We start from the raw sequence: 21,978 nt of genomic DNA, 5'->3' as shown, positions 1-21,978 counted from the left end.
TGGGGGAAGCAGTCCTCTCTCAAGTCCATGCCTGCCAACTTCAGCCAATGCCCCATGGTCTTTATATTTAGGGGCACTTTGGTGGTATATGGGGTGTGAATGCTGACCCCCCCCCCCCCCCCCTTTGAAGCACAGCTGCTGAGCACTGTGGCCTCGATGATGATCCTGTGGAGGGCCTTATATAGCGCACACATATTCTGCAGCGCTTTACAGAGAATACTTCATTCACATCAGTCCCTGCCCCAGTGGAGGTTACAATCTATATTCCCTACCACATGTACACGCACACATAGGGTTAATTTTGTTGGGAGCCAATTAGCCTACCAGTATATTTTTGGATTGTGGGAGGAAACCGGAGTACCTGGAGGAAACCCAGGGTTGCCGACCCTCCCGGAATTTCCGGGAGTCTCCCGAAAATCGGGTACCCCCTCCCGGCCCCCGGAAGGGTGGGCAACCCTCCCGGATTCAGGGGGGACCCCCGCTGACCCCCGGATCGCGGCATTAAAAACACAATCGCGTCATTTTAGCCCCGCCCCCTCCATGGAGATCCCTGAATTCGCTGCTTTTAACAGTAAGGGGCAGGGCTTAGTGATGTCACTTGTAAGCCCCGCCCCCTGAGCGGCTGCTGAAACTCTCCTCTCCGGGCTTCTCCCGGAGAGGAGAATGTTAAAGTCGGCAACCCTGAGGAAACCCACACAAGTAGGGGGAGAATATACAAACTCCACACAGTTAGAGCCATGGTGGGAATAGAACCCGTGACCTCAGTGCTGTGAGGCAGTAATGCTAAACATTACACCGTCCGTACTGCCCCTGTACTTTGAGGAGAAGCGTGTGCTCTGGTAGGCCAGGAGGGTTACGGGTGTTGAGGAAGTCCACGGGGTAGTAGACTGTGTTATCCATTTTCACCAGAGTCCACAGACCCATGTTCCATTCCTGTTCCTACGAACAGCTCCAGCTGTGTATTCTGTCAGGATTTTAGGCCTGCAGACATGTTTCCAGACGAGGCACCACAGATGCGACATCCGTTTGAGTTTCCATCGGCACTACCGCAGAGTCTGTCGGTAGTCTCCACCCAGCAGCATGATAATATCGTTACCGCCTGTAGTAATCGTGCACATCGTTAACGATATAATTTAGTGTGTGTATGCACCTCATGTCTCATCAGACCTAAGATATATTGAGGAATACCTCAAAACACGTTTTACCCCTTTCACCCCCTAGGGGTAATAGAAGGAATTTCCCCCTGATCTTCATGCTTCTATGTCCCAGGGTTTGGTTGGGCGTTGATGAGTCAGTCAGGAGCTTTGTTTTTATAGATCTCATTTGCTGAAGTGGCTTAAATCTTCCAGTTATTAATGAGCTGAATGTAACTGTCAGTATCTTAAATATAATTAGTAACTTTTCCAACACACCCAGGAGGTAGCCGCCCAGTGCCGTTTTGGCTGTTGGGGTGTCGCCAGTACCCCTGATTTCATTTATGTTCAGTTTTAGGATCACTGTTCTATAGAGAGATGGGTGTAATATTTTCCTTCTGTTATCAATGCTGCTATTCCAAATATTTGGGGTACACACCATATCCCCCCATTTCTGTCAGATCTATTATACCCCTTCTCACTGCAGGCAAATTTTCGGGTCTAGCATGTCGACCAGGGAATTTGCCTTTTGACACAGGTTTTTCTGCAGTATGAACGGGTCGCATACCGGGATCTCGTACACGGGTAAAACCCTTATTTTTACCAGTGTTTGAGTTCCGATTATGCAGACACGGGTTTACCCATTCTCACTGCATAAAAACCATGTTAAAAGACAAATTACTGGGTAGAACTTCTTCACCCGGGAATTTGTCTTGCAGTGAGAACGGGGGTCCGTCCCTGCAACCGGGGAAAAGCCGTGTATTTCTCACTGGCAGTGAGAACACGGTATTACTTGATTTAGGTATTCAGGTTATTGAGTTCTGGTTATTTCTTTTAGTTGTTAGGGCTATTTCACACACTCCAGCTCCTGCCGGGCAGCAAAAAAACACGCACGGCCAGGAAGCCGTGCTGCACACAGTAGTTTACAATGTTGGGGGTGGCCACAGCCCGGCAGCCGTCCCTTCCAGTGGTGGGATCCGGCTGCAACTGGGCGGCCAGGCCGTGGCCGTCCCGTGTGAATGGATACATTTGTGTCCATTATTAACTACGGTGTGCGGCACGGCTTCCTGGCCGAGCGGGGTTTCGCCATCCGGCATGATCCGGAGCGTGTGAAATAGCCCTTACAGTTCATTAATGTTTTCATCTATATCCATCCAGTAAATGGCCCAGAATAGGTTCCCTGGGACAGTTCTGTCCGATGCAGTCTGCCGTGAGGTCCGACCGGGACACCAACCCCAATCGGTGCAGGAGCGTCCGAACCTATAACCGGACAGGCATACAGACCACTGAATTGTTAATGACCCACTTACACTGTGGCATCTCCTGGATACACTTAGGGCACACTTATCACAAGCACAGTGACGCCTCCCTTTGGTGCATCTGGTACCTGGGTGATGGATCTGCCATTGTCCTAGGGCAGGGATGGGGAACCTTTGGCCCTACAGCTATTGTTGTTGAACTACACATCCCAGCATGCCCTGCGATAGTTTTAGTATGGCCAAATAGCAAAACTATAGCAGGGCATGCTGGGATGTGCAGTTCAACAACAGCTGGAGGGCCGAAGGTTCCCCGTCCCTGTCCCAGGGTTACAGACTCTGTTCTCTGGGCTTAGCACAGTAGATCCCATGTATGGTTCTCTGACTCCTGTGTGGCCACTGGGATGCACAGTGCAATTTACTTCATGGGCTGATTGTGTCCTCGCCTACTCGTTTATGGCTGTCTCCCTGCCAAGATGTCATTAATATAGAAAGAGATTCTGAAATCTCATTAAGGACTTGTTCCTAAGCAGAAGGAAGGCTTAGTCCATGATAAGGACGCCTATTGCTTGTTGTGCACAGGACGGGCGTTGGTTACTAGATAGACATTCAATAGGTCGACCCAAAAAACGTGACATACAATAGGTTAACAGGGTCAAAAGGTAAAAAGAGGGTGTTGACCTATTGCCTTTTGGCCTAGTCACTGGCCTCCGTTTGTCACTGGCACACAGAAGATGGGAGGGGGGGGGGGGGGGGGTCTCCTTGTGTTATATGTGTACAGCTTTGTGTGGCTGGAAATAGGAAGAAGCCTGAACACCGGGACGCCTGGTTTAAGTGACCCTTTGCTTAATGTCGGTATTTGCTCTATAGATCCACAACCAGCAGAGTATAATCCTGGTACCTGCGGGATGGGTGTGAGGGGGTAATGCTCTGCAGACCCCGGCTAGATTTATGGAGTACACCGGAACCTTATTATTCATTTGGGGATGATTATAAGTTTGGCAGCGAAAAAAGCACTCGGGCAAACCATGCTGCAATGCAGGAGGGGCAAACACATGGATTATGTTTGCATGCAGGGTAAATATGGTCTGCTTCTGCATGTAGCTCACAAATGGTGAACATCTTTATTTATACACTGCTAATTTGACTCTGGACTCGCACCTCCCAAACCTGACTCTTTGTGCACATGTTACATCTGCCCCCCCTGCAGTACAGCATGGATTTGTAAATGCGCTAAATGACTTTATTTTGCGTTGCCCCGCCCCCTGTGTCGCTTGGGTAGAGCGCTGACCTCCGCTTTTCCATTGTTTGCATTAGATGAAGCTGCTGACTTAGTGTCTTCCCTCAGGCATGCGAGTGCCCTTATTATCCTGGCACAGACAGCTCTCCTAATGCCAGAGTATAATAACCACTCTCTGATGTTAGGGGAGGGTGACGTGATACCAGAGAGGATGTAATTACAGCGATGGCTGCATTTATGAAGTAATGCAAAATGCTTTAGTGAGCCGAGAGCCTAGCAATTCCCCAATAAAGGCCGAAAACACATCAAAGGAATAGTAGTGGTCGTTCTAGCACAGGTCTGATTTGCCTATCAGTGCTGAAATACAGACCACACTGTGCTAGATGCACTCCAGCAGGGAGAGCGACCCCACAGGCAGGGAATTAGAACTGCACACATTTTTGTAAGAGACAAGGTGCTGGAAGGAACACTAGTCTAGTCATTTGTTGATTGGGACATGCAGACGGGTATGTTGTGTATGACTTTTATATGTAACGCACTGAGCCGTGTGTCCAAGTTGTACAAACCATTCCCGCAGAAACCTAAAACCAGGACGGTCCACCCAGTAAGTGATTACTAACCAATAACTAAATAAATGTAGCACCTGGCAACAGAGTCTCTTTGTGGTGCCGGCGCTTGTTGACGGACGAACATATTTCTGTGGACTAAGATTGGGAATCGTAACCTGGGGTGAATGAGGCGTCTTGGCCGAAGTGTGTCCAGCAAATACGTTTCTACTGATGGTGGTTGCATGTTACCAAGCAGAGATTTGCAAATGGGAGAAAAACCAATGAAGACAAATGTTATGTCGACGTCTTGTACTTGTTGCCATATATACTGTAGATCTGTAATACCACATCATCCAAAAGCTGGGTACATATTTACATGATGAGTATGGAGTGAGTGAGGGGACACAGTGTGTGTGTGTGGTGGGGGGTCGGCAAGTGCAACGAGCAACAGCCCTCGTTAACCATGTCTTCTGCAGGATGACAAAAGGCGTCGTTATTGACCCGCAAAAGCGTGCATCGTAAATGATGTGGTTTTACACATTAGCATATATGCACGGAAATATCGTTAGCGATATCCAATATCCTGATCTTGGATATCGTTAATGATTATCGGTTAAAGTGTACGCACTGTGACTCTCTATGGGATGTGGCTGTCCTTGGTAGAATTCTCCTGTAACACATTAGAGGGAACTACGGAGGGGTTTGTGACCTGATCTTCACACTGCAACTCGTGTATGCGTTAATGTGTATATTTAAAGAATGTAGTCCCCTTTTTTGTTAATGTGACTCGCCCATTGCATCTCCTCCATTAAATGTTATTTTTTACCTGTTTGTGCTCCTTTCTCTGTGACGAGAATTCACCACGGATTTTATACAGTACAGAGGGGTCTATATATACGAAGCCACAGCGAGAGAGATAAAGTACCAGCCAATCTGCCCCTAACTGTCATTTCTCAAGCACAGCTTGTGACCTGCCCATTAGGAGACGATTGGTTACTTTATCTCTGTCCAAGGTTTAGTACATTTCCCCCAAACCTTTTTCTGTCTCTCTTGTGTCAGACTAACCAGCTTCCCTGCTCTTATTTCTGTCTCTTGTCCTTAACGCTGACCCTAACCTGTCGCCGCTAGCTGTGGAATTTTCCTTCCTAATATGTGTGGCCTACAGTCTCCCCTCATGCTGCCGCTACGACAGGTAGGTCACATGATCCATCTGCTCCGGACCTCTGACCATCGTTGTGTAACCAAAGGAAGGCTGACAGTGGAAGTTACACACAAGGACTGATGCAGGGTGAATTAGTTTGTGCAAATTAGGGCACCATATTATATGTGGGTGATAATGGCAGTCGCTGTTGTGTTTTGTTATTTGTTGTATTTCTCTTGACTTCGTAGTTTAATGGATGGAAAAATGTTTGATTCTCATGAGCTTATACATAGGGGCGGAAATTGCAATTTTTGAGTTTTTTTTTTTAAATAGTTTTGTGGGCTGAACCCATACACCTGCATCTTATTCTGGTTCATCTGCAATGGGAAATTCCTTCTCCGATGGAAAAATGATGCTGCACTGCAGGTGGGGCAGATGTAACATGTGCAGAGAGAGTTAGATTTGGGTGGGGTTTTACGTCAAAGTGAGATCTCTATTGCAGTGTAAAAATAAAGCAGTCAGTATTTTCCCTGCACAGAAACAAAATAACTCACCCAAATCTAAATCTCTCTGCACAAGAAAATCTGCCCCCCTGCAGTGCACATGGTTTTTGTCCTCCGACCTTTTCATACCCCCACTATCCACGTCGGCTTGGAGTTGATTTTATATAGTGTGGCGAGCGCAGCAAACCACCGAGCCCGAAGCGTGGCGAGGGGACGCGGAATGCATGTAAAGTAATCCGCTTCCCCTCGCGGGGCTTGCTGCACTTGCCATGCTTCGGGCTCGGTGGCTCGCTGCACTCGCTCGCCACGCTTCGGGGTGGCGTGGATAGTGGGGGGGGGGGGGGGGGGGGCGTAAAACATCATTGTATGTCATACAATGATATTATTGTATAGCTAATGTAATGGCATCGCACACCCTATAAAATCGCATGCAATTTTGCGGGAGGTGCGATGCGATCCCCTGGGTCATACAGAGCAGTTAATAAATGACATTAAAAAATCGCATCGCACGGCACTAAAATGACCCATGCGATGCATTAACATACATAGGAAATCTGGGCGCCCTGCTAGGAAACAAGTACTCATTTTCCTTTGTGAGTGAACCAGAATAAGGGCCTATATCCCTACCACATGTATACGCTCACACAGACATTATAGGGTTCATTTTGTTGGGAGCCAATTATCCTACCAGTATATAGTTGGAGTGAAGGAGGAAATCGGAGCACCTGAGGAAACCCACGCAAACACGGAGAGAACATACAAACTCCACACATTAAGGGCTGTGATGGGCATTAAACCAATGACCTCAGCGCTGTGAGGCAGCAATGCATTACACCATCTGTGCTGCACATAATATAAGGCCCTTTGCAGGACTCTGCCCACAATTCCTACCTCAGGTTTCTTCTGGTATTATTATTATATGGCACCACAAGGGATCCTCTGCGCCCAAATACAGAGTACATAAATGAATAAGCTACACAGTGACTTATGCGGCCTATATCAGCCCATTTTCTAAGCGATCCGACTAGATAGCTTTAAAAAATGCCCCCTCATCGCTCCCACATCGATAGTGATGCGTGGCCTCGTGCATCGATATTGCCCAGCAATTAAGATTCAGCATGCTGGATAAATCTAGTTGGATGGCCTTGTGCTGAGCGATCTACAGATGGGTCAGGTCCCATCTTGGCAGGGGATGGCGCTGGCGTCGCCATGACGATGGTGAGAAGGGGAGGCGCGCGCGTCCCCTTCCGACGGCGATTCCATCCGTTCCCCCGGGTCCCCGCCGCCTGCCCGCATCCCCCCCTAACCCCCCCTAACCCTGTCCGTCTCCCTGAGACGGACAGGGTTTCCGTCGCGCTGGCGACGGAGACTGAGACGCGCGTGCGACGCACGCGCGTCTCAGTGTATTCGCTGGCGCGGCTGCTGGCGGGTCGCCAGCGCTGACGTTCTGGCGACCCGCCAGCCAGGATGGGACCTGACCCATCTGTAGCTTCGCACATATCACTCAGCAACATCTAGGTGTGTTGGCCCCATTACAGCTGAATATAATATAAGTACAGAGGACAGACACATAGCTGCATCAGCAGACACCACTGACACCGCATCGGGAGGCAGAAACCGCAGGGTTTGGGGCCATCGAAAATATTTTAAGTAAGAGAAGGAAAATCACATGAGGGCAGAGGGCCCTGCTCATGAGAGCTTACATTATAAAGGGGAGGGGCAGACGGGTGACACAGATGCAGTAGACATGGACTGTACACCACTTTTATATTGCACTTTAACCTATTCTCACCATAACCTACAGCATAGACATCAGCTGGGCCCCATAACTGTCCACTTTCTGACGTTTATGAAGCACCGCTGAGCCTAAAATCTAAGATCATTAAATATGCTGAAGCCATCACGTATCCAATAAAGACAGAATAATTGTTGTGCGATCATGTCTTTAGCCCCTCCCCCCTGCAGCATCCTAACAATCACTTACAGACATGAAGACTATTGTGCACAGGTAAAATGCTTCCTCCGCGTTGGCTCACACCACCTTCTCTGACCAGCTTCCTAAACGGTATCCTTTATTGCCCTGACATGATCTAGGTCCGCGCTGGGGCATTTTCCCACCGACTGTCAGACTGTTTCACCCTTGTTAGTGCTCATCAGTGTAGACTGTGAATACTCAGGGATGGAGAGGTTAATTAGTTTGGTTATAATTCTCCATAACTTTTTTTTTAAGAAAACCTTTAATGAAAATACAGAGTTGTTAGTGATTAGGGAACCGATGTGGGTTAATCGTGCAGTGTGTAACGTTGTTACTGGCTCATTGCGACAGCTGTGGTTGTGTCACTGTTGTGTAGGATTGTGTAATGTTCTCCTTCTTTATTTTGATGTTGTGGCCAAGTTCCTTATTTTACTTTTATTTATTCCATTGTATTTTATGTATATTTGTATCACCCGTGTAGGCCTCCATAGTGTTATGTTAATCGTACGTGTCTGTGCAGCAAGCCTGGAAATACTGTGCATTCTGTGTTTCACGCCATTCAGTTCTTGGCATCGCAGCCCAACGAAACGTCCGTTGCAGTTCCCTTGTGCTCCTGTATCTCTGTGATCCATAGTTAATGTAGTGTCCGTCCTAGCACTCTTCTTCTTCTTTCAAAACCTGTGCAGTTCCTCTGCCCTACCTGTGGTGTCGCACTCTGCTGTGGTGCTTCTAGCACAGTGTGGTCTGTATATAAATGCGGAGAAACTGACCAGACTGTGCTAGGAACACCATAGCAGAGAGGGACACCTCAGGTAAGAAAATGAACTTCACATGTCTTTAAGGTTCAGGATGCTGGAATGAACACTATTAATATATATTTCATAAAATATCCTCAACTGGTCCCATTGATTAACAGGGGCCACGTGGGCCCCATGCCCACTAAATGCTGGCTTCATCCTTTTTTCTCATCAGTCAACTAAATGAAGGGGGGTGGGGTGAATTTAGCTATCCAATGAATTCCCGCGGCCGCCTGTTCTCGCACAGGGTTAAGCCGAGTTTCCCGTGTCGCAGTACTGGTGTGACCAGAGCCAAGATGTAACGTGCACCTGGGTAACACCATGCTGTGCTGCAGGTGGGGCAGATGTAACCCTACACTCGGCCAATTTCACCCAATTCCAACGGACGATCCTCCCAAATTGGATGCGTTTGACATCCCATCTGGTCTGATGTGCGGTTCCGTGCACATCGGACCAGAGTCGGAGGTCGAACCTGCTTGCAGGTCCAACCTCCCACTCGGACCCCCTCCCGGCTGTGGGGAACGGGGTCAGATGCGATACATCCCATGTATAAGGGCCTCCTGCGATACATCGGTTCTGGCCGTACAGTGCCAGCTTCCTGCTCAGGAACCGTGCTTAGCGGACGTGTACCTGTGTATACAGCTTACCTGCAGTGGCCTATTACTATTATTTATTTATATGGCGCCATAAGGGTTCATTTCGGACCCAATTTCCCTTGAAGCATGTAAGGAGGGCCCTGCTCGTGAGAGCGTACATTCACCTGTTTGATGTATTTTCTCCCAGGACCTCTGCATGATCATCTTCCTCATAGCACCAGTGATGTCGTGTTCTCATGTCACCTGTATGCTTGTAGCTGTAATCTAATATAGGGTATATATTGTAGAATAACCCTTTCTTCCCTGTGCTTTCTATTTCAGAGATGGGTGATGAGAACAGCAGCAAGTGCATGGAGGTACTGTGTTCTGTGTATATATAGTAATATAATGATAGAGTGTGTGTGTGTATGTGTATAGGTAGCTGACTCTGTACCTATTGCTGGGCAGGATAATCCTGGTGTAATGCTGCAAGACTGGGTGAGCATGGGGTAGGCAACAAGCTGCCTTCCAGCTGCTGTGGCACTACACATCCCAGCATGCCATGCCCCAGCAGTAAGACAATGTTCTGAGCATGCTGGGATGTGAAGTTCTGCAGCAGCTGCAGTGCCGCCCGTTGCCTGCTCCTGAGCTAGTGTTCCCTGCAGTGCAGCAGTCCTGGTTCTGGCTGCCACACGCCTGACAACTGATCCATGACCTTGAGGCTGATATCAGGGGCGTCCAGCAGCTGGCTGACGCATTATAGCCTCACCCGACACACTGCCCATTGTGCGGGGGGGGGGGGGCTATGGGTGGCATCGGTGCCTCTCGGTTACACTGGAAAAGGATCCGGCGGCCTTGGCAGATGTTCCGTCTGGTTTCTGTCTGAGCTGAGGGCGGTGGGTGATGGGACTGTTCTCACTTGCCGGGGACATAACTCTGCTTGTGAAGACCAGAGGCCTCAGGCGCATTCTCAGTATGCTGTATGAGGAGAGGACAGGTCCCCAGATGCCACTGTCCGGGGTACATCAATGTGCATGTGTGTGACACCTTTTTGTGTGTTCCGTCCGTACCTGTCTCCTAAACTGCGCGCTCTCTTTGCAGCCAGCCTTCTCCATGGGCGTAGACCTCCGCAGCAGAGTCTTCCAGTTTGTGGAGGAACGGCTCCAGACCACCATGGTAAACATTTCCGTACCTATATAATTCTGCCCTTATCCTTTATATTGTCTACACACTTCTGTTTATGGGGTTAATGCTTTCCAAAGGCGCAGCTTTCCGAAAACTCACTTCGATGAATCCGCTTCAAATTCTGTCGACAAAAGACGCCAATAATCCGCAATGTTTATTTCCTGTAGCAGGGAGATGAAATAACATTTTGTGGAGTCTGTCCGTCCCTTGTGATCTATAGAGAAACGGCCGCCATGTTGTTTGTTTCCGCCTCCTCGGATTTATCCATGAATGCTGTTATATGAGTGGCTGCATACAGTGTGCTCAGCTGGATCGGTCTTTTCTGGTCGTAACGTAATTACCATTACTGTGCCGGCTTATTCTGAGTCTGATGCAAACGCACCTCACGTGTTTGAGGCCTTGGTACTTGTGTATTATCACGGCGCCCCCCATTATGTGATCGCGCGATTTTTAATCGCATGCCATACACCCGATGCGATGCGATTTCAGCCCCCTATGCGATGAAAAATTGTATAAGCACTAATGGGTGCTTAAAATGTTAAATGCACCCACACGCCAACCCCCAGCATGAACGTGAACCCGAAGCGTGGCGAGCGCAGCGGTACGCGTCCTCCGACCTTTTCATACCCCCACTATCCACGTCGGCGTGGAACTGATTTTACAAAGTGTGGTGAGCGCAGCGAGCCCGAAGCGTGGCGAGCGGACGCGTATACCTGTGAAGTTATGCACGTGTGCTCACCACGCTTGTGGCTCACTGCGCTCACCACACTTTATAAAATCAGTTCCACGCCGATGTGGATAGTGGGGGTATGAAAAGGTCGGAGGACACGTACCACCGCCCCTCGCGGGCTCGCTGTGTTCGCCACGCTTCGGGTTCACGTTTATACTAGGGGGTGGCGTGGGGGTGCATTTAACATTGTAAGCACCCATTAGGGTGCTTATACAATTTATAATCGCATCCCATCGCATTGTATGGCATTGTATGCCATATACAATACCATACAATTTTAAAATTGTATGACATTGTACAACATCGCGTGATATCGCATCGCATGCCTTATGGTATGCGATGGGTGCCGTTATAATACACAAGTACCGAGGCCTTTCAGGCGGATCTTTTGTCCCACCCATGTAGTGGGTGGAAGTGATCACATCAAGCTGCCAGCTCTTGGTAGATTGGCTAGGGATGATCACATGACATCTGTGTCAGAGTTGCTCCCACCTCCAACACCTCCCACCTCCAAGTTACAGTCGGTGTAACGGGAGCACCCTGGTGTTACCACAGATTTATTTCCCCTGTTACTATGTATGTGTAATAACGGGTATCCAGACGGCTGACAATGTCTCTAGAACAACAACATATGGTCAAAAGGTGGACATGGTAGTGGTCAATGAAAAAAAAAAATGTAATGTTTTCGGACTTTTTCATACTTCCGATTGGGGAACGGAAAATTGCCCAGTTTGTGTTTGTAGAGCGATACACCTGTGCTAAAGCATGTGTCAGCCTATTCTTCCACACCCATAATATTGTATTGGAATGAATCTGCTTTGTATGTGATATGTTATAATACAACACCTGGGGGGGGGGGGCACTGTTCTCATGAGGAGGCGAGTGTGCAGTCTGTATGAGAATGGAGAGGATCAGTCCTACATTTATCAGAAGTGTGATATATTATTATCCCCCTGTCTTTACAGCTGACGGGAATCCTGATCGGGGCTGTCGTTGCGCTGTCCCTTATTGGGATTGTTGTGTTCATCGTCTACAAGAGATTCCGACAGTCCAGTAAGTATGGTCTGCGATTACAATGCAATCTCCTAATACAAGTAACTCTTTCCCCTGCGTCATGGTTCCCGCCTGCACTTAGCTACCCCAATGTAAGAAAGCTGGGTCAGAACGGTGTCGCTTGGCGTGAATACACCATTACGCACTCTGCACAAATATTAATTTCGCACTTAATATCACACTTGGTTCAGCATTGGGCCTCACAGGCTCACAAAGTCAGTAAGTCGCACACAATATGCTACAGTAAATGGATTTAGGCCCTTATTCTGGTTCACGCACAAATGCAAATTCCTTCTTAAATGGACAAAACCATGTGCACTGCAGGTGGGGCAGATGTAACATGTGCATAGAGAATTAGATTTGGGTGGGTTATTTTGTTTCTGTGCAGGGTAAATACTGGCTGCTTTATTTTTACACTGCAATATATAGATCTCACTTTGAAGTAAAACCCCACCCAAATCTAATTCTCTCTGCACATGTTACATCTGCCTCACCTGCAGTGCACACGGTTTTGTCCATTTGAGAAGGAATTTGCCTTTGCGAGTGAACCAGAATAAGGGCCTTAATCTGAAATATATTTCCAGAGCTTAACAAAACTCTTAATGAGAATTACATACAGGTTATGATTGAACAGGATTTAAAAAATAACAGAGGAATAGTTCCGAAATCCCAATTTTAGGATTCTTAGTTTCTATTCCAAAATGAGCATAATTCTGAGCATCCTCAGCTTGCAGGGTCCGTACACAGAATGCACAATACCTTCCGTTGTATAGACATTTCTATCCTGCCAGTAAGCGGCTCTCGGACCCCCCACCTTTGGGATTAACTCCCGCAATACCAAAATAATTGATTGAGGCCTGTGTGTATATAGCCTCCATTGTTCTACCTGCCCCACTGGCAGGGTATCATTACTTCTATGGACAGGTTTATGGGTTAGATGGGAGATTTGCCTGATTGATGCTGCACTGCAGACGGGGCAGATGTAACGTGCACAGAGTTAAGGTATGATATATTGTTTCTGTGTAGGGTAAATATTGGCTTCTTTATTCTTACACTGCAATTTACATATCAGTTTAAACACACCCCACCCAAATCTAACTCTCTCTGCACCTGTTATATCTGCCCCCCCCTGCAGTGCAGCATGGTTTTGGCCATTTGCAAAAATCAAACCAGTCTGAATTAGGCCCCTAGTGAGCAGGTTGGAATGTTCTGCATTGTGGCAGTACATTGCATCCTTCTAATTTCCATAGTGCCAGTGGCACTCTAAAGGGGTGTACACACGGAGCAAATTTGTGCTATTTTCTTAGCAATCTGACTAGATTGCTTAGAAAATAAGCACAGATCTCTCAGTGTGTATGCTCAGAGAGATTAAATATCTCTTGCTAACTAAATCAGTGTATGCAGTCAAAATATAGTTAGATTGCTTAGCAAATGACTGCAAATCTCTCTGTGTGTACAGAATGACAGATGATGATCGCAATCTCTCATTCTGAACAACTACCCAGCCTTTTTTTGCTTAAGTAAAATTGCTTGGCACAAATCTCTGCGTGTGTATGCCCCTTAAGGGTGGGCACTGCCAGCAAAGGAGGTGATAACTGTAAGGATTTCGTAGTGTGGCATATCCACTCTAAATTTGATATTACTGAGAGTGTTCGGCCACCCTACGGAGCCAGATCTGAGAGGCCTGCCAGTGTGCCTGGCTCAGCATTCCAACTTACATTAGGGGGAGGGGCCTTGACAACAACTGTTGTCAGCTTGACTCTTGTATAGGGAATGTGCGTCTCACAGACATGGATCCGGCAAATTGTGTCAAAAGTCCATAATGAAAGCTGTCTTTACACTTTTACCTCTTGGGTGCATTGCTCTATACATGACAGCTGTGATGGCATTGTCCGGACGTGGCACTTAGCATAGCGCCGCACGCCTGGCGTGATGAGGCCAGCTACAGGCTGCTGCTACAATCAGCCGGTGTCAGACCTTGCTGAGACCGAGTCCTGGGAGTGACACTTGCTGACAATCCATAATGTACCGGAGGAGGTATCGCTGCTTATTGTGCTTTCCTGCAGCCTCCCTGCTCCTGGCCTCTCTGTCATTGTGCGGAGAGGTGACTGTGTCTTGGCACGGAGCTGGCATGTCTGTGTTCCCTCCCTCACTCCCTGCCAGGGTGTTTATTCCCTGGTAGCACAGAACATTGTGTCTCTACTGTTAGATTACAGTTCCTCACCTAGTTATCCATTAACCCCCAGACTGCTGCTCCTCGGTGTCCTCATTGTATTATAATATATAGCCTGCGCCTAGAATCTATTCCTCTGGGCTGCACCTGTAGCTTCCCCTCCTCTGTAATGATATATTGTGTCCTATAATATGGATATTGGGGCTCAGGCTGCATTGGAACTCGCAGGCTTACCTCTGCTTCTACGCCAGTGGCACATGCGCTAAGGTCGGGATGCCCATCGATGATCTGAAATCATTGATGGTTTATGGCCGATGTTGAATACTTTTGCCATTGATGTGGGAGAACCAGATGGTTTCCCTACATCGATGGCAAAGGAGAACCGATGTTTCCCTTTTTTCTTTTTTTTTTCCCCAAGGTGCTGGGACACCCGACACCCGGAACTCCCTCCCCGAGTTCTGATTGGCCCACGGGCCCTTCAGTCAAATATCATGGATAACCATTGATAGTTTTAGCTATCGATGTTTATCCATCAAATAGTTTACCGCTATCGATGGCTGGGAGCAGAATCACCAAGAATGGCATCTGCACCGATGGCCATCCCTACGCCAAGGCTGCATTATACGCTTGCACCAATTCTCCAAGCAGTGATTTCATTTGTACGTTTGAAAGAAATGTAAGAATGCCGACATAACTGCTCCCTCTTGGCGGATCACTGCGCTAATAACGCTATGTGGAGTTGATACGGCGGTGACCAAGCGCAGTGCTGTGTACAAAATGACACAAATTCGCCCTTCCTGTGTGCGGCCCTCGCTAGTCCCGCCCCTCCCCTGGCCAGTCCCGATCCTCCAACCGACAGCCCTTCCTTATGTGCATATATACAACATAGAAGGACATTGGGAACCACAAACCGCCTGTGTCACAATACTTAATGGTATTCAAGACCTATCCATTTGTAATTGGGCGCAACAGTGTAATTAGGGGGGTTCCCTTGCTGACGGACATACGTTTTTCTCCTTTTGATAGTAATTGTTGCTGTGATCTTGTGGTACATACAGCACTGGCGTTTTCCTCTGCGCGCTCCACACCTGACGCCTCTCATGCGTTTCTTGTTACAGAGCAGCATCAGCCCGAGGTGCCGCGCTATCGCTTCCGCAAGAGGGACAAAGTGATGTTCTATGGACGGAAGATCATGAGAAAGGTACAGATATAATCATTGTGAGGAGTAAATGGGCGAGACCATAGGACAGGCTATTGTCACCACCTGAGAAACACTGCACCTTGTTCTCTATATGGCCGTGTCCACACCAAAACATTAAGCCTTGACACTTAAGCCATTGAAGCTGTCACATTCCTCCATTGGAAGAGATGAGCTGTTATGAGTGAGTGGGGGGATATAGGGTATAGATGGGAGAGAGCTGTGATTGAGGCGGCAGGTAGGGAGAGTGGCCCGGTACTAGGTTATGCAGGAAGTGAGCATGGCAGGGATGGGCGGGACATGAGGCGGCAGGGAGGGAGAGCGGCCTCGGTACTAGGTTATGCAGGAAGTGAGCATGGCAGGGATGGGCGGGACATCAGGCGGCAGGTAGGGAGAGTGGCCTCGGTACTAGGTTATGTAGGAAGTGAGCATGGCAGGGATGGGCGGGACATGAGGCGGTAGGTAGGGAGAGTGGCCCGGTGCTAGGTTATGCAGGAAGTGAGCATGGCAGGGATGGGCGGGACATGAGGCGCCAGGGAGGGAGAGTGGCCCGGTACTAGGTTATGCAGGAAGTGAGCATGGCAGGGATGGGCGGGACATGAGGCGGCAGGTAGGGAGAGAGACCTCGGTACTAGGTTATGCAGGAAGTGAGCATGGCAGGGATGGGCAGGACATGAGGCGCCAGGTAGGGAGAGAGACCTCGGTACTAGGTTATGCAGGAAGTGAGCATAGCAAGGATGGGCGGGACATGAGGCGGCAGGTAGGGAGAGCGACCTTGTTACTAGGTTATGCAGGAAGTGAGCATAGTAAGGATGGGCGGGACATGAGGCGGCAGGTAGGGAGAGCGGCCTCGGTGCTAGGTTATGCAGGAAGTGAGCATGGCAGGGATGGGAGGGACATGAGGCGGCAGGTAGGGAGAGTGGCCCGGTGCTAGGTTATGCAGGAAGTGAGCATGGCAGGTATGGGCGGGACATGAGGCGGCAGGTAGGGAGAGCGGCCTCGGTGCTAGGTTATGCAGGAAGTGAGCATGGCAGGGATGGGCAGGACATGAGGCGGCAGGTAGGGAGAGCGGCCTCGGTACTAGGTTATGCAGGAAGTGAGCATGGCAGGGATGGGCGGGACATGAGGCGGCAGGTAGGGAGAGCGGCCTCGGTGCTAGGTTATGCAGGAAGTGAGCATGGCAGGGATGGGTGGGACATGAGGCGCCAGGGAGGGAGAGTGGCCCGGTGCTAGGTTATGCAGGAAGTGAGCATGGCAGGTATGGGCGGGACATGAGGCGGCAGGTAGGGAGAGCGGCCTCGGTGCTAGGTTATGCAGGAAGTGAGCATGGCAGGGATGGGCGGGACATGAGGCGGCAGGGAGGGAGAGTGGCCCGGTGCTAGGTTATGCAGGAAGTGAGCATGGCAGGGATGGGTGGGACATGAGGCGCCAGGGAGGGAGAGTGGCCCGGTGCTAGGTTATGCAGGAAGTGAGCATGGCAGGGATGGGCGGGACATGAGGCGGCAGGTAGGGAGAGTGGCCCGGTACTAGGTTATGCAGGAAGTAAGCATGGCAGGTATGGGCGGGACATGAGGCGGCAGGTAGGGAGAGTGGCCCGGTACTAGGTTATGCAGGAAGTAAGCATGGCAGGGATGGGCGGGACATGAGGCGGCAGGTAGGGAGAGCGGCCTCGGTACTAGGTTATGCAGGAAGTAAGCATGGCAGGGATGGGCGGGACATGAGGCGGCAGGTAGGGAGAGAGACCTCGGTACTAGGTTATGCAGGAAGTAAGCATGGCAGGGATGGGCGGGACATGGGCGGCAGGTAGAGAGAGCGGCCTTGTTACTAGGTTATGCAGGAAGTGAGCATGGCAGGGATGGGCGGGACATGAGGCGGCAGGTAGGGAGAGTGGCCTCTGTGCTAGGTTATGCAGGAAGTGAGCATAGCAGGGATGGGCGGGACATGAGGCGGCAGGTAGGGAGAGTTTCCTCGGTACTAGGTTATGCAGAAGGATACGCAATAGGGGGTGTGGTATAACACACCTACAGTGGGATTCCGACAGTCATTGATCCGACGTCGGAATCCCGACTGCATAGCGGGGGGAGTGCAATGAAGCCCCTTGCAGGCACGGTGGCGAGCTGCACACCTATTTTATTCTCCCTCTATGGGGGTCATGGACCCCCATGAGGGAGCAGTCGGGATTCCGACGTCGGAGTAATGATTATAGGAATCCCGACTGTCGGTGAGCCGTCCGGCACCCGCAATAGGTGGGTTCTCAGTGCCTGTTTGCCCTTTGCAAGGTCAGGGAGAGTGTAATAAAGCATCTGACTTCTGGCGTTCGAATCTGACACCCCTTACTTACTATGGTGTCATATATGGATAGGAATATTCTTTATTTTTTATCAGCTAAACATGACTGCAATAATGTTGTCGGTCTGGTAACTAGTGAAGAATAATGCGAAGGGCATTTCACCTTCCCCCTCGCGGTTCTCCTATATCGTCACCAGGTGGCGCTGTTAATTGCTGGAATAGTGCATCAATATTGTATGCCCTTAACTAATTTGCCATACCAGAATCGGAATCCACTTTATTGGCCAGGTATACTTGCATATACTAGGAATTTTACTTGGATTGCTGTGCAACAGCCAGTTTGGTACAGTTAAACAGTGACAGATATACGAACACATACAGGTTACACTAGAAGTTCCCTGGGGGATATAGACACAGGGGGCACATACATGCCAAGCTGCACAGTGCCTATGCAGCCAACAGCGTTGCCGCAGCAGCCGGGTAGGTAACAATATAAGCAGGGGACAGTACAGTTATCTCACCGGGAACATCTACCCGCCGAGCTGCACCGTGCCTAGGCAGCCATCAGCGGCGCCACTGGTCGTTGCAGCAGCCAGGTAGGTAACAATATAAGCAGGGACAGTACAGTTATCGCACAGGGAACACATACCCACCAAGCTGCACCGTGCCTAGGCAGCCATCAGCGGCGCCACTGGTCGTTGCAGCAGCAGCAGCCACTGCATGAGTATTTATTAATAAAAACATTTGCAGGTGTATCATTTATTATTGCAGGATGTCAGCATCCTTTGGATAGTTCTGTGTCATTAAAGTAGTAAATTCTGTGTTGCCACCCTGATACATTATCAAAAAAAATGTCTGTAGTGCAGAGTAGAGCAGGACCCAGTGTGCAGAGCCTGGTGTAATACTGATGGCTGGCATATATGTGTATCTGTACAGTACTGGGGCACATCTGTCAGTAAGTGACAGAACGCGCTCTGCTGCTGCTGTCTGTAGTGCAGGACCCAGCGTACAGAGCCTGGTGTAATACTGATGCCTGGCATGTATGTGTATCTGTACAGTAGTAGCGGCACATCTGTCAGTAAGTGACGGAACGCGCTCTGCCACCGCTGCTGTCTGTAGTGCAGGACCCAGCGTACAGAGCCTGGTGTAATACTGATGCCTGGCATATATGTGTATCTGTACAGTACTGGCGGCACATCTGTCAGTAAGTGACGGAACGCGCTCTGCCACCGCTGCTGTCTGTAGTGCAGGACCCAGCGTACAGAGCCTGGTGTAATACTGATGCCTGGCATATATGTGTATCTGTACAGTAGTAGCAGCACATCTGTCAGTAAGTGACGGAACGCGCTCTGCCACCGCTGCTGTCTGTAGTGCAGGACCCAGCGTGCAGAGCTTGGTGTAATACTGATGCCTGGCATATATATGTATCTGTACAGTAGTAGCAGCACATCTGTCAGTAAGTGACGGAACGCGCTCTGCCACCGCTGCTGTCTGTAGTGCAGGACCCAGCATACAGAGCCTGGTGTAATACTGATGCCTGGCATATATATGTATCTGTACAGTAGTAGCAGCACATCTGTCAGTAAGGGACGGAACGCGCTCTGCCACCGCTGCTGTCTGTAGTGCAGGACCCAGCATACAGAGCCTGGTGTAATACTGATGCCTGGCATATATGTGTATCTGTACAGTAGTAGCGGCACATCTGTCAGTAAGTGACGGAACGCGCTCTGCCACCGCTGCTGTCTGTAGTGCAGGACCCAGCATACAGAGCCTGGTGTAATACTGATGCCTGGCATATATGTGTATCTGTACAGTAGTAGCAGCACATCTGTCAGTAAGTGACGGAACGCGCTCTGCTGCTGCTGCTGCTGTCTGTAGTGCAGGACCCAGCGTGCAGAGCCTGGTGTAATACTGATGGCTGGCATATATGTGTATCTGTACAGTAGTAGCAGCACATCTGTCAGTAAGTGACAGAACGCGCTCTGCCACCGCTGCTGTCTGTAGTGCAGAGTAGAGCAGGACCCAGCATGCAGAGCAGGAGACGGAGCAGAACCAGCAGGATCCCTGTTCTTCTCTGCGCCTCCCGGTGACCGTATGAATCATGTAGGAGTGGCAGCTGCTCTGTTTCTGCATCTAATGAGGATAAAAGGTTTTATAATGCTGAGTGCGAGGAATAAGTTCTGCGTACAGACTCATGCCAGCGGCCAGACACTACCTAAAGGACCATTAACCGAGGGGGGGAATTAAGGCTAAGAAAAGCAAAACCAAATGTGTGCAAGCTGCAGAACATAACGGACACAAGTCTCAGACCTCCTCCCTTCTGGGACTTGTAGTGCACATTCATTCCAAAATATGGGGGAAGTGTATAAAACAGGCGGAACTTCTTATTACCAGGAAATGCCTTTTATCACAATGTAATATTTTAATACCAGGATCAGACGTCCCTGGGCCAGGAAGCTCTTCTCTGATTGGCTCAGTATTACCCACAGGGCACTAACGTCGGTACTCTGTGTCCTACAGGTAACGACGTTGCCAAATACATTAGTCGGGAACACGGTTTCAAGACCCAGATCGAGGAAGAAAGTGCGAGTCCTGACACTGGCTAAGAGGTGAGGCAGGATATCCCTATTTCTGTACCGCTACGCACGTGTCCGTTCTCCCATAGGTGCTTCTATGCCTCATCTCCCACAGTGCAGCCCTTGTAGCGCGCCCAACATGGCTGCCGTATCCATTTATGGATGGGATCAGAAACACCTGGACCCGACGTCTTTTGTTTGGACGCTGCAATCGCCCCATTTTATGTCATCCCTTCTATGGGTAGACTATTCCACCCAGGGTAATACTGCTCAGCGCGCCCAAGATGGCTGCCACATCTGATACCTTTCCTGGAATCCACGACACATGGAAGTTATTACCCAACATGCCTGCACCAGTATCGGGAGGCAGTCATTTGGTCTACAGCATGATGGTCGACACCATTAGGTCAACATGGGAAAATGTCAACATGGGTCTAGGTCGACATGGTTCTAGGTCAAAAGGCCATTAGTTCGACAGGTCATTAGTTTGACGATGTCTAGGTTGACAGTCAAAAGGTCAACATGGGGTTTTTCACTGTTTTTTGAGCCGACATGTGCCGACAGGCGGGATTTCATGCCCTACCATCCACTAGGGCGTGGTGGGAGAATAAAATAGTGTGCCGAGCGATGCGGTGCACTTAAAACTGTGTCCATGTCGACTGTGTTGACATTCAGGGGGAAAAAAAACAGTGAAAAACCCCATGTCGACCTTTTGACTGTCGACATAAACATTGTCGAACTAATGACCTGTCAAACTAATGACCTTTTCCCATGTCGAACTAATAACTGCCGACCATCATGCTGTAGACCAGGCATGTCCAACGTTGGCCCTCCAGATGTTTTGAAACTACACATCCCAGCATGCTTTGCAATAGTTTTAGCATTCTCTAATAGCAAAACTGTGGCAAAGCATGCTGGGATGTGTAGTTTCACAACATCTGGAGGGCCAACGTTGGACATGCCTGCTGTAGACCAAATGATCCCACCCCCCAGTGTCCTTAGTACCCCACACCGCTCATGTATTTATTGCTTACTGACACAATTTACAAAATCAGTAGGTGGGGCTAATTATATTACTTGTTGGTCTGTGCGGAGACCTGGAGAACATGAACTGTGTGGGGTCCTGAGGACCGTGTTTGAGAGCCTGCGGCCTACACCAATTCTGCATTATGCTTATTGTGCTCTCGAGGATTTCTTATTATGTCTGTTGCTGTGCTACTTACAGTACATCTTCTGTATTATGGCCCTTATTCACATCTGATCGCAGTGCAAATTTGTTCTCAAAATGGGCAAAACCATGTGCACTGCAGGTGGGGCAGATGTGACATGTGCAGAAAGAATTACATTTGGGTGGGGTGTGTTTAAACTGAAATCTGAAGCAGTGTAAAAATAATGCACAGAAACAAGAGAACTCACACAAATCTAACTCTCTCTGCACATATTACATCTGCCCCACCTGCAGGCCACATGGTTTTGCCCATTTTGAAAGCAAATCTGTACTGCAAATCAGATCTGAATAAGGGCCACTATGTGCATTGTGTTTACAGTATGTCACCTTGAGTGCTGTTGCTATGGAGCTGTGGGAACAGCAAAAGGGGGGGGGGGG

The 21,978-nt window shown here is 49.2% G+C and overlaps 1 protein-coding gene across 4 annotated transcripts in view; it reads left to right on the top strand.

The window, feature by feature from the left end:
• Positions 1-21,978, top strand: part of PNPLA7 (patatin like domain 7, lysophospholipase) — a 118,030-nt gene that overhangs the window by 3,554 nt on the left and 92,498 nt on the right. For 2 of the 4 annotated variants that reach the window (XM_083161177.1, XM_083161174.1), the window contains exons 1-5: positions 10,045-10,188; positions 10,270-10,344; positions 12,049-12,136; positions 15,428-15,510; positions 20,317-20,405. In XM_083161177.1, the coding sequence (XP_083017303.1) occupies positions 10,072-10,188; positions 10,270-10,344; positions 12,049-12,136; positions 15,428-15,510; positions 20,317-20,405 (452 nt within the window). In that variant the 5' untranslated portion in view covers positions 10,045-10,071. Of the gene's footprint in view, positions 1-5,305; positions 5,370-9,510; positions 9,546-10,044; positions 10,189-10,269; positions 10,345-12,048; positions 12,137-15,427; positions 15,511-20,316; positions 20,406-21,978 lie in introns of those variants that run through there. The other 2 variants (XM_083161175.1, XM_083161176.1) reach the window with 2 other exon arrangements.

This window comes from Crinia signifera, chromosome 9 (genome assembly GCF_055691185.1).
Source record: "Crinia signifera chromosome 9, ASM5569118v1, whole genome shotgun sequence".
Classification (NCBI taxonomy): domain Eukaryota; kingdom Metazoa; phylum Chordata; class Amphibia; order Anura; family Myobatrachidae; genus Crinia; species Crinia signifera.
The sequence above is the reverse complement of the archived record's forward strand: the minus strand, read 5'-3'. Positions and strand labels throughout refer to the sequence as shown.